The sequence below is a fragment of the Manihot esculenta genome, chromosome 17 (genome assembly GCF_001659605.2).
Source record: "Manihot esculenta cultivar AM560-2 chromosome 17, M.esculenta_v8, whole genome shotgun sequence".
Lineage (NCBI taxonomy): Eukaryota > Viridiplantae > Streptophyta > Magnoliopsida > Malpighiales > Euphorbiaceae > Manihot > Manihot esculenta.
This window is the reverse complement of record NC_035177.2, coordinates 25,394,084-25,407,620: the sequence shown is the minus strand read 5'-3', so window position 1 is coordinate 25,407,620 and position 13,537 is coordinate 25,394,084. Positions and strand designations below refer to the sequence as shown.

At 32.3% G+C, this 13,537-nt stretch overlaps 2 protein-coding genes across 2 annotated transcripts; both read right to left on the bottom strand.

Annotated features, from left to right (window-relative positions):
* Nucleotides 1–3,836: 3,836 nt before the first annotated feature.
* Nucleotides 3,837–5,320, bottom strand: LOC110605336 (trihelix transcription factor ASIL1). Its single transcript, XM_021743837.2, has one exon. The coding sequence runs from the start codon at nucleotides 4,920–4,922 to the stop codon at nucleotides 4,059–4,061; it is 864 nt and encodes a 287-aa protein (XP_021599529.1). The 5' UTR covers nucleotides 4,923–5,320; the 3' UTR covers nucleotides 3,837–4,058.
* Nucleotides 5,321–7,052: 1,732 nt separating this feature from the next.
* Nucleotides 7,053–13,069, bottom strand: LOC110605337 (protein LIGHT-DEPENDENT SHORT HYPOCOTYLS 10). Its single transcript, XM_021743838.2, has 2 exons — nucleotides 12,340–13,069; nucleotides 7,053–7,376 (listed from the first exon to the last, which is right to left on the bottom strand). Exon 1 carries the CDS (start codon nucleotides 12,933–12,935, stop codon nucleotides 12,372–12,374), a length of 564 nt encoding a protein of 187 aa, XP_021599530.1. The 5' UTR covers nucleotides 12,936–13,069; the 3' UTR covers nucleotides 7,053–7,376; nucleotides 12,340–12,371.
* Between the last annotated feature and the right edge of the window lie 468 nt (nucleotides 13,070–13,537).

The window sequence follows — 13,537 nt, the reverse complement described above, 5'->3', positions numbered from 1 at the left end:
AATTAAATAACCGCCTGGTGTGGGAAGGGATTATAACACGTTCCATGTATAGATCTAAGTGACAGACATGTGGTACTATAATAAAAAAACGGTTAGACGTTACGAGCAGAAAAAAAAAAGATAAAAGGGAAGGGATATGATTTTCCCCGATCAAACTTATTCGCATATCGTATATCTTATTTTTTGAATCTCAAATATATCAAGTTTTATCAAATAATATTAGAATAAGTAATTTAATAATTAGAAAAGTGAAATCGAGATTATTTACTGAAATTACTTTATTTTATATTGCAATTTCAAGTAATAAATTTTAACTGAAATATTAGTTAATTTCAAATTGGGAAATCATTGATTAGGATTTTTCAATCTAATTTTAATGGGATTTATGAAATGGGAAAAGGGATAATTTTCTTCATTAATTGTTCTGCCATAATAATGAACTAAAAAGAAGAGTTTAGGCAGAAAGGAACATTATTTAACTAACTGTTTTGTATTCTTTCTTTCGTCCATTGTTTGCCGACAGACATGGGAGGATGCACCATGGAAGGAAGTGCTTCAGTTATTCGACTATCTTTATTAGTTAGATAGCCCACAAAAATTAATAAAGTGAAAAAGAAAATTAAAAAAAAAACTTTAGGGATAATAAATTAATACTGCTATTTTCAAACTAATTAAATTCATTTAAAAGTTGCAATAAAACAAAATAACAAAAACATCAAACATTTTTTCTAAAATAATGTGGAAATTTGTCAAATTATAATATTTCAAATTCAAAATCTAAATTAAAATCAAATCAATTTAAAAAAAAAAATCCTTAAACAAAACCCATAACGTGTAAGTAAGAGCAAAATATCCAAAAAGATAACATACACAAATGATCCCAATAATTTTGCATGATTCATGCATTTATATATAATACCCAAATAAAACAAGGACGCATATCACTATAGGCCATCAAAGTTCAAACGTTTTTCCATAACAATTTTTTCCCTTAAAAAAAAAAAAAACCTTCAGAACCAATTCAAATAAACCCATACTCTGATTGGCCAAAATGTTCATAGAAAATAAAAGAAAACAAAGAAAGAGTATTCTTTTTGTGGTGCATAATCTTAGAAATTATAGAAATGCAATAATTCAAGCAGCGGCGCCTCCTACTTTTTGCAACTTGCAACGATTTTCAAATGGAAATTATATAATTCTATTTTATTTTTATATGCTCTATGTTGCTAGAAATGTAGCTTTAGATCTTGCATCTTCCTTTTTCATAAAGTGGGTAGTGTTGGATTGAAAATGGTTCAACTATTTTGTCGTCCCTTTGCCTCGTACAACATGTGGGAGAGAGATTGATTGATGGGCTCATTCACTCACCACTGGTTTAATCTACACCCTACTTTTCAGTTTCACTTCCATGATTTGTCCATTTTTCTTGCAACTATGATTGGTAGTATAGAGATTAGTAAGAAATCTGATGCTGAGTGGAATGAAAGATGCATTAAGTTCGATAAGTACCAATCCAAAATTATGCTACTAAATATGAGACTCGTCATACATCATATGGATGGAATCCATGCAAGAAAATTCTGAACCGAGCAGCTGCAGGCTGAGAATAAAGGTAAGTTCATATGTGTTTTACGACTCCTCTGGGAGGACCAAGGTTGAATCATGTGGCTCTAAGTAAATGGACGGTGTAGTTGCAGTTCAAATCTGTTCCTTCCCATGGTGGAGCTCATGGGGTCGGTTTCATTTTCATGGATGATGTTATTGGAGTACAGTTGTGTAGATTCAACTAACATTGTCTGTTTCTCATGGAGTATTCAAATTCGATTCAGCTTCAGACAGAGTGGCGAGGGTCAGTTAAGGATGCTCTGTTCTGGGGTTTGCAATTAACAAAGTTCATGTTCTTCTCAACCATATGTGATTAAGAAATTAACGAACATCTTCCGACATAACTAGCTAAAGAGAGTGGTAAGCGAACTTGCTACAAAAAAAATTGCAGCAGTGCAGGGTTACGCTCTCAAGACAGTGAACTAGCTCAACATACACAGATGATTACTGGAGCTTGCATATTTCATCACAGTGGTGACTCAAATCCAAATATTTCCCCGAATTCCCAAATCATTCCAGATTAAGCGTGAATTTCTCCATACCCCTTAGCTTTTGTAATTAACATCTTGATTAGAAATATACTGACAGCCTCTGGAAACCAGAGTTGCAGATGGGGTTGTCAAACAAAACTAATCATCATATACGCAATCATCCATTCTCCTGTGACATTGTTACGACCTCCACTGTCTCCATAGTCTAGATAAACAGACTATATAAATTGGGGGAAAAAAAAATTTTCTCGAACCCTATATAAACTAGCTGCTACTTCTATATGCTCAGATTCTAGTTTCCAACAAAATTTTTACACAACAATACCTAATTCTATAAAATAAAGTACCCATTACCTAACAAAGAATTTTGTTTCAAATCAGCCATCCAATCCAAAGCATAAAGGTTTTCTTCCATGGTAAGTTGGGGCCTATAGGCAAGAAATGACAATTGAGACGTTTACTGACTGGCTGGATAAAGAAATGAGAAGTCAAGGATTTGCATGTTATTTAAGTGTAGGAGGACAAAGATTTAAAAATAAAAAAATATGACAGCATGTTTATACACATCTAATTTATAACATAAATTCGATAATTCCAACTCATCAACTCAAGGCTGATAGAAGCCCACAGCTATTATACTTTTCACCATCAAGAAATACACCCATATGGTTTGCATCAAAGAAAATAATAGATATGGATATATAGCAATAACATCTAAAAAAAAATCTAGGATGTAATTCCTATATCAACTAGAGAACGATTAGACCACCATGGCGTGACAAGATTATTAGAATTAGAATTAGAATTGGACTGGTGTTATCCACCTATTATCGCTCATAGAACACAACCAATTCATGAAATTATTCAACATATACATTATTGCCCGTTTAAAATACTAATCAAGCGCTATTCAACAGTACACACTCCAAAAAAAAATGATAGAAGAAACAATAATATAGGAAGTGCAGGAATCAAGTAATTAACATGGCTTGGCTATTTTACCTACATTGTTAAAGAAATGACAACATTGGATTTAGGGTGAATTTTCTTGCCTTAGTTTTGCTAAATCAAAGGGGATACTCTCTCAAAACCCTACACAATCAAAGGGGATACTCCCTCAAAACCCTCACCCAGCAAGGAAAAAATATGGATGATAGACATCAATCACTATTAACAGGGACACTACAAACAACAAGCAAATGCTAAATTACATACATCAAAGCAAAAAAAGCGGTGCACCAATGAATATTACCACCAAAAGCCATTTCACATGGAATTGATTGCTCTAAAAGCTCAAATCACCTACCCATTGGCTACTCTGGAACTTTACCCCTATACATAAAGGAATTCTTATTCTTATCCACGCTAAAAGAGCTGATAGGGAGCTAGATCAGCTCTCACTGATTAATATCAAGCAACAACAAGTGGGATAAGAGTGAGGGTTTAGGTACTTGCAAGATTTTAAAATTATACAGCATCAAGTGCATAAACTGAGAACATGTTACATTTTAAAATCCACCCATACATGATCTGGATGGCAGCATTAATTATATGTAGTTACTTAAAAAAAAATATCTGCTTTTGACCATTCAACAACTCAAAAACAAAGAAAATCTTTTAAAAAACTAGTTAACATCCCTGAAAAAAAATATCCATGAGTGTCTCCAGACTCTATTCTAACAGAGGAAATCAATTCCACATAAACTCAAAAGAATAGAAAAGTATGTCAAAATAATGAACTTGTGCAAACATCTATGAATTTCATTAATCTTAACTTGTCATGCCTAAATTTTAAGGGCAAGGTTCCATTGCATTGTTCTATTCATACGAGGTCCAAGATTCTTCTGGTATTAGCAATTGGGCATAAAATCCACAATAATATTCATTCATGAAATCTCCAGGCCCTAACTTACAACAAAAATTTACATAAAAGTAAAGGATCAAAGTAAATCAGAGTCAATCTTAATAATCTCTCTCACCATTGGACCCAGATCGCTTGCCTTTCTTGATCTTCTCAAGCTGAATCTGTGTCTCGGTGAAAATCCTCATCCTCTCCATTTCCAAATCCTTGGCGAATTTCATCCTCTGCTTCTCCAAATCCAACATCTGCCTCAACTTCTCGCTCTCCACTCTCTCATAAGCCTCTCCAAATCTCTCTATAGCTTGAGCTAATCTTCTTATCCCCTCTCCCTCCTCATCTTCCTCATTCTCCCTCTCCCTCTCCCTCTCCCTTCCTCCCTCTTCCTCTTCCTCCTCCAACTCTTCTTCACTCTCCGATTCAGCTGCGGCTGCAGCTGCCGCAGCCATGGCGGAGTAATTCCTCCTGAAATAGCCATCATCCAACGGCCTCTTCTGGGGCAACGCCACTGCCGCCGTAGGCGGAGTGGAAGAGGGAGTCCTCCTGTATGAAGTCAGAGGCAAAGCCACCGGAGGAGACGGAGGAGCTTGTTTCTTAGCGGTAAAATTAGATCCGATCAAGGTATCTAAGCTCTCGAAGAAAGGCCACGACGATGTTAGCGTTCCGTTAGAGGACGTAACCCTAGCCTTCTCGATCTTGTACTTCTTCTTAATGGTGTCGATCCGGTTCTTACACTGCACATCCGTACGGTGAGTCTTCTTCGTATGGCCATGTTTGGCGTTGACAGCATCGGCAACTTCCTGCCAGTCCTTCTGACGGAGATTACCTCTGTTGAGTTCCAAATACCTTTTGCCCCAAACTTCGACAAGAGTGGAGGTAGCCTCCTCGCTCCAGCAATCCTCGCGGATAGGTAACGGTCGGGAGTGAGGGGTGGTGGACGGCGTTAAGGTATCTGTGAGATCACCCATTTCTCTTCAATGGAGATGGTGGTGGTGGCGGTCCTATTCTTCTTGGTGGTGGTGGTGTATTAGGTTATTATCGGTTCGTGCGATATTGATGTGAGAGATAAGATGAAAGAGTAAAGGGGGATCTCTGACCAAGAAAAAAACAAGAAAACGGGGTCGGTGCGGCGAAGGTGACGCGCCGGACGCATGGGGCGCAAGAGTAGGGGATATAAAAGATAGGGGTTGGGTCGCCGGGACGTGGACAAGCGCGTGAAGTAAAGAGGGAATAGGTGGGGTGACTTGGGTTGCGTCATCGGGATTTGGCTCGGCTACCACGTTACTGTCTTAGCGGCCAAATTCCGTCTCCGTTTGGTAACCATTGTTTATGACTCCCACATCTCTATAGTTTTCTTCCCAAAACTCCTTGCCTTTCATTTTCATAATAATAATAATAATAATGTTTTTATTTTATTTAACTTCTTTTTTTAAACTGCATAGAAACGCATTCTAACATTATAAATTTAAATATTTACTTAATTATTTATTTTAAAATTTATCATTTTTTAATGTGCTTAAAATTAAAAATAATATAAGGACAAAAAGGGAATGAGAAGGGCGGTCGCATCTATGTGGGGTTGAAGTCGTGAACCGCAATGTACGCCGGGTGCCAGAGCCGGAGGAGTTTATCGGCTCCACTGACAACTGTCGAGTACCTGTTGGTTTGATTTTGTGTAAGCGTTGCGGTTTTGAAACTTTGCTGCAGGTGGCTCCACCTGTGACTATTCAACGGAATGGAGTCGTCTGACTTACTCAGAGTTTAGACCTTAATCTTGTTTATCTTATAGGTCTTTTGAGAATTACATAATATAAGAAATATTCAATTTTATAAAGCTAATATATTTTATTTTATATATAGTTATTTTGTAAAATATTTATTTGAACTAATTTAAAGAGCATTAAAAATCAATATCATAAAATAACATTTCTAAATCAATAACAATCTAAATAACTATTTATTGTGTAATAAAAATAATATTATTTATTATCTTATATTTTTACATATATTGAATTGTCGAGTCATCAGTTTGACTTTATTTTAATATATATCATGAATTATATATATTTATGAAAAAGAATATAAATTTTATAAAGCTTAATCTTTTATAAGTTAAAATTATTTTATTTTAATATAATAACTATAAAACAAAATCACCATTTTTATTGATTGCATGAGGCTGATGTACTTAAGGACCCATCGACCATCTGACAAGGCCTCCAATTTCATTGCCCTTTCAAAGTGATTTTATTTCATTAATTTATTGTAGCTATGGATGTATCATATATTTATTAAAATCAAAATAATTATTTCCCTTCCTTATATTAAATTACATGTCTTAGGAATGGAAACGGATCGAGCACTCGATCTAACTGAATCTTAACAAGATAAATTTAAATAATTATAATTAAATTTAGAATAGATTCACATTTAAAAAAATAATATTTATTTGTAGATTCGGATCAAATTTAAATTTTATACATACAATATTCACTTTTCGAATTTATTTATATAAATAATTAATTTAATATAAAAAATATATTTTAGAATAATATTTATAAATTTTTATATATTTTTTTATTTAAAAATTAAAATTTAAATGTTTTTTAAAAATATTAAACTTTTTAAATGAAAGTTATTAATAAAAAATATTTTTTATATAAATTATTAATTAAAATATATAAAATTAAATAATTTTAAATTTTATTTAAATAATAATAATTAAATTTAAAAAAATTTAAATAATTTAAATTAATTTTTAATTAAATTTAAAATGAATTCAAATAATACTAATATAAATTAAATTTACATTCAAATTAAATTAATTTAATTTTCATGGATACTCGGCACATTTACATTTCTTCACTTCTTTTTCTTCCGTTTTTTTTGGATTATTTTCTTTCTTTAAGGTCTCGTTTTTCTTCCATTATAGTAGAATTTTTGTCCATCTAGCAAAGATGGGCTATTTGCTATATTTTATAGATCATTGACTTTTTGCAGGAAACTATTTATCTACAAGAACCAATAATTACTTTTCATCAATGAAGCCGACTCTGCACTTTTCACAGTATGAGAGGGTCTGCTGCAAAGAAGTAGAGTAGAAGAAATCGAGGAATTTCATGCTTTTTAAAGGATTCTAACATCATCGTATATGTCTAGTGCGTAATTAATAAGGCCATTACAAACTACAAAGTGCTTGGTAATGAAATTCCTGTAATCTATAAATCCTTTTCAGACCATTTTCAACTTACCACAATATTATTTCAGAAGTAGCTCACTCTGCACTTTGATAATATGTATACATACAAATATATGGATATCTGCTACTGCCATGGGAGAACTAATACTCACTGAGAGGATAGAGAATCATTTCCCATTTCTATAACCAGCATCTTCGTCCAGCCGACCTATTCTTTGCGACCCTGCAAGATTCACAACAGAGACAAAGAGTTTATTAATTTTCTTCATCTGCATTTCCCATTTCTATATGCTCCTCGTTTTACTGCAACATTATATCTAAGTTCATTCTTCAGCAAATATCCACTGTATTCTGCATGCATATAGTTCATAATAATTCTACAGCCTATAGCTAGCTAGCCTTAGCATGGTTTGGTTATTTTCTTGAACTATTTATGAAAAAAACAAAAAAAGAGCAAGTATGTTGTTCATAAACCCTAACTCCATCCCTGAAATCCTCCTCCAAAACTATATATCAAAAACCTCTTCAACGTAGTCTCTCCCTTTATCTATATATATATTCAATGAAACCAAAAGAAGAGAAAAGGGATATTATAGATCAACAACAAAAACTAGAAAAAAAAAAAAAGCGAGCTTTACTTGTTTAAGCTTGAAGCTCAGTGAGCATAGGCATGATGTTGGAGAGAAAGACTATTCTTATTTTATCATAAAATCTTGTACTTTTTCATCATGGTAGCCTATGTCAGCTAGACATGCATGTCTGTACTCAGCCTGCAGTTTGTTTCTTTTGTATATTTACTTCTGCCTTCAGTGTTATAGCTACCTAATAATACATTAACATTGTTTCCCTAAATTTTCCTTCTCCAATCTTTTCACAATTTTTCCCATCAAAGGATTGGACTTTAAATTTGATATAAGCAAGAATACATGAGCAACGCACCAAATCCAACGAAGAAAATGCTTAAACTGCTATAAATATATGCCTAAAACAGTAATTCCATGGAAAGAAATAAACCTCTATAATAAATTATTTAGTTATGAGTTAATTTTGTTTCCAAATTCATCTCAGGTTCACGTTTGAATCAAATTTTTTTAAAAAATCTTAACAAATTAATAACAATTATCTTCTATCTCTAAATTAAAAGCATACCGACATTTATCTCAGTAGATAAATCCATAATGTAGAAATTTAGTAGGATTTATATAAAAGTTTATGTGGACCCACTATACGTTAGAATTGGCATTTATCAATGGGGAGAGAAAGAGAAAGAGAGGTAATTATGGCAGATACATGCATATTCGCCTAAATTTGGCTTATTGAAGGCCAATAACGATTTATTTATCAGCTCATCAGCAAAGACAAGTGAGACAAACCTGCAGGTGGGTGAGGTGATATATTTATTAATTTATTGATATTATATTTATTTTTAAAGTTTAAATTTAAATAACAATCATATACCAACTTAAAAAGGCCTAATTATGCTCAAATTAAACCTTATGCAATTTAATGCAAAACTTTTTAATTTTGCAAAGTCATTTATTCTCTAAGTAGAAGAAATCCCCACTTAGTAGTTTAGATCATTGTTTTTATTAAAAATCAATTAATTCTACTCTTTCGTTTTGAAGCACTGGGGCTGACAAAGCTTCAAAAGTCTGAGGACTCATTCACGAGGGGAAATGCTGAGTAATCGAATCTCCATATAGGACCTAACTCGAATAAATTCTTACAACATCAAGACAAACATATGTGACATAGAGCAACTAGTTTTGAATTTTATGACAGATTTAGATTGGACTTAATTTTTACTGCCGACATCCGATAGAGATTCACGATAGTTTTTCAGAAAGATAATTTCGAGACGAAAAGTGTGACAAGAGTTATAGACCTGTCACAAAGTTCAATATCAAAATTCCATTGTTTAGAGGTCAATTTTGTATTTTATTTTTTTTTTGAATATTTTGGATATTTTCATAATTTTGTATATTAGAGTTTTGTTTTTATTATAAATAGGCTCCATTGACTATTAGAAACTCACTTTTCAATTTTTTGAGGAATTTCAATAAGACTTTTCATTTTCTATCCTATCTTTTTTTTTATTTCGTTTTAGCCAAACGACATTGGTTAAAATTCTTGACGGAGTCTAAATAGTTCTTTATCAGCATCCCATTGGATATAGCTGTAAGAATTGACTTTAACGGCTTTGTTTCTGATCTCATTGAGTCAAATAAAGCAACGGGCAATCCAAAAAAGATTGAGGGTAGAACTCAACAACAGTTTACGGCAAATCAGAATTGTATATAATAGTCAGCACGAAACTACTAAATAATTTGGATTAACCATTTGGGGCCAAGTGGAAAGTGGATACAAAAGTTATTTGGATAAGTTTGGGTCGGACTGTTTCAATTGATATCAGAGCCACCCTGACCTCAGAAAAATTGTGCAAAACTAGTGAACCTGCAAGGAAAGGGCTATCCGTATAAAACGAGGTGGAGCCACCCGAGATACTAGCGAACCATAATACTCAAAGGTCTGGTCCTGATTTAGCAATTGTATCCGATTCAGTTGCGATGAGGACGTCGTAAATTTAACAGGAGAGAGTGTAAGATTCAGCTGCTTGCTTGTACCGCGTCCCACATCGGCAGTTTACAGCAAATCGGAATTCTATATAATAGCCAGATTAACCATTTTGGGCAAGTGGAAAGTAGGTCCAAAAGTTATTTGAGTCAGTTTGGTCGAACTGTTTCATTATATGTGTGTGAAAAAACTTAGTTTGGATGGATCGTGATGCATAATAGTCATTCTGTACAGGCATATCTGCCTGTCCATTCTTATTGATCCTTTAAATAGCCGCCTGACAAAAATGAGTATACTGGTATGTCCGTATGTATGGATCTGAATAATAGAAACAGGTGGCACTGTAATAGGGTGGCGGTTATGCGTCACTAAAGAATAAGAAAAAAAGAATAAGGGGTGACAGTTATGCATCGCTAGAAAATAAAAAATAAAAAAAAGATAAGAGAAAACGTGATCTTTCTAAACTAAGCTTACACTCGCACTGTAAATCGTGTTTTCTAAATTTCAGAACATCCTACGGTTAATTGGAATTGGGACATACTTCCTCCAATTATAATTTCAAACTTCAAATATAATTTCTTTACTCTGAAAAATTGAATTATTTTATCAAAATTTAAAATTTTTATAAATATCTTTATATGTTTTTTTATGTAATTACAAGAAGTTAAAAATAGTCATAGAAGAGTTTTATTTAATTTTGAACTTCAAAATATTTGTTTCTATTGTATAAATGTATATATGATGTGTTGGAAAATTATAGAATATGTATATAAGTGGAAAATATGTTTTACATATTTAAGAAAAATGCCATATTTATATGCATACAAATAATACTACAACTTAGTGGTTCAGATATGCTTAATAATTTCTTAAATGTAACACTTTTTTTTTTCGGAAATTAATCATTCAAAAATTGTATAACACAATCATTATATATTATATTTATTAATTATGACAAATTTTATATAAATTTCACTGTAATCAATAATTAATAGGCAATCGTTATATAAAATATATTTTCGATTTTTAAATTTTATCGTAAGTGATTGTTTTGAATTCTTTTTTATGGACAAATGAATAAGGTTTGAGTGTAATTGGTTTTCATATCTCATAAGGTGGCCATTAATTAAGAGTTTGCTTGAGATCGATATTGGTGTTAAAATTGTTTTTAATTATATTAATTAATTAAATTTAACTTAATTAAATTTACTGTATGTTGATCATAATAACAGTGGTAATTTCATGTAAATTGAATAGTTTTTTATAACAAAAAAGTTCTAATAATATTTTCTTAATAAGATTTCTGATCACAACCTCAACCTTAACCTAGAGTAATATTCACAAGAAAGCAAGAAAAATCCTTCTCTAAACACTTATTATTTAGTTAAAATTGAGTATAATTATTAATTGTAGTAAATTTTAAGTGTGTTTTAGTTAATATTTAACTGTTATATATAAAACGATTGTAATTTTACGATAATTTTACGATTGTTTAGTTTAAATATGACTCGATTTATATTTTATAAAAAACTAAATTAACCAACGATATAATATGATTCGATTTATGATTTTATAAAAAACTAAATTAAACGATAATTTTATATAAGATCTAATTAAAAAGGCCTTAATTATATTGAATAACTCTATTAAATCAAAAAATCTCTTTTGTTCTTTTTATGAATAAAATCAAAGACAAAACAATGTGTGATGATGACTGGACTCTGTGGAACACAGACCAACAACAAAATTGGAACAAGTAATTAAAGGGATTAAACAAAAAAATACCCTCTCCAAACAGACACTCCGACATTGATTAAAAAAAATTACATGAGAAAACCAAGAACAAAACGAGGTTTGTAACAATGATTGCTAATAATGAAAGTAAATGTTTTAATATAAAAGATTATTAATTGTTCCACAATATAAAGAAAGAAAGAATTATATATACAAAATTGAGAAGCACCGATCTATGGAGAAATGGCCATTGGAGATAATGGTGTTTATAATATAATTAATATTATAGGGAACGTATGGGATAGACATATGAGACGTCAATGAGAGGATATGAAATCACATGCAACATATCACATGGTCATTCATGGGGAGCACAAAAAATCACAGAGAATCAAGAAAAAAAAAAAGCCAAAAATAGGGGGAAAAACAAAAAAGTAAGCAACTCAGATATATTTAATTTTGGAAACCGTATAAACAGTGGTTTGCATGATTTGAGAGAGAGTCTATTCTTTCACTCAAATCAATCATAACTATCATCGATCCCTATACAATCCAAGCTTAAGTCTCCATCTCTTTTTCACTATTCATTCTTATAGTCTCTATATTCATCCCCAGATTAGGGTTTGCGATATGGGTTTAGGGTTTTATACATGGCTTCTTTCTACTTGAAGATGTTTTTTTCTTAAATTTTTAGTTCAATTGTTATAATCCCATTTTCAAGGATCTGTTTGTTTTCTTGTTATTTAATTAGATAAAGATTGCTGTACATTTTGCATCTTTTCGAGCAAACCATAGTACTGATTTATAATCAATAGACATATCTGTGTATATGTGTGTGTGTTTGTGTCAATTTGTATATAATGCTAAGGCAGAGTTACCATTCATCTGCAGAAGCGGAAGGAGTTGATCATTAAGCTGGCTGCTGCATCGAGGGCTTTGCATCCTCTCTTGGCTTGATTTGAATCTTCTTCTTCTTTTTCTTCTTATATGGAATCCCTCTTGCCTTAGCTTGACACTCCCTCACTTCTCGTAAATATACACGAATAGCCCCATTTCCAAAAGGATTTGTCTCTTGTGATCCTCCATGTTCTTCATAAGCAGCTCGCAGCCGTCCGATTAGAGCGTCAAGGCTTCCCCAAGCTTGCCTTAGAGGGCAAGTGCAAGGAGCAGGAGGGTCTGGTTGTCCAAAAAACACACACCCATGTAGATGAACCTTAGTCTTCCCAAACTGATCAAGATACCTAAGGAATTCAAGGACATGGTTGCAGTTACACTGTGATAGTGAAACTGGTGGTCTCTGATTCTTTAAGTACTGTCCAAAAGTGTTCCAATCTCGCCGTTTCTGTGACTCGTACCTGCTCAACGGAGCCGGTTGAGGAATCTGCTGCTGCTGCTGCTGCTGCTGCTGATGATGATGATCACCACCGGATCGCGAGGACCCTTCAGCGGAATCTCTAGGCCTGTCACCTGACATAATTATCTTTAATTTTTCAGAGAAATTCCTGAGTAATTTTAGCAAGCAATTGGAAAAAAAGCGAGGTTAGAGAAGAAGAGAGAAGAAGAGGAAGAGGATGTGAAAGAAGAATAGTGTAGTGCAGAGGGAAGAAAGATGAAAATCACATCTATGAGTCTATCAGGAGACATATCATGGGTCCCATGAAAGTGCTTTGTTCTCTCTTTTTCTTCCTCCCTTTCAATTTTCATTTCTTTCTTCCATTGATACTATTTTGCACTAACTATTTTTTTTTTTTTAAATAAAATTATTATTTATAATTTATTTATGCCATCATCAATTCATTAATATCATTACCATTATTTCCCTTTAAATTATGATCATTGCATTATGTCCGAAACTCGATCCATGACTCGTTAGTCGGTGCAACCGATTATAATTAGTAACTCATTTTCACAACCTACGTTTGAAGAAAATGAAAATTTTTTCTAAAGTTGTAATTTTGTGTTTACTTTTTAAATATTTTTTTATGGGTAATTGACGAAAAAAAAATATTATAACACTATTTTATAATAAAATAATTATATATAAATATAAAAAAAAATTACACATAAAATAATTTA

Bases quoted from the DNA above. Each gene is read 5' to 3' on its own strand.
- LOC110605336 (XM_021743837.2), bottom strand. From the start codon at position 4,922: ATGGGTGATCTCACAGATACCTTAACGCCGTCCACCACCCCTCACTCC.
- LOC110605337 (XM_021743838.2), bottom strand. From the start codon at position 12,935: ATGTCAGGTGACAGGCCTAGAGATTCCGCTGAAGGGTCCTCGCGATCC.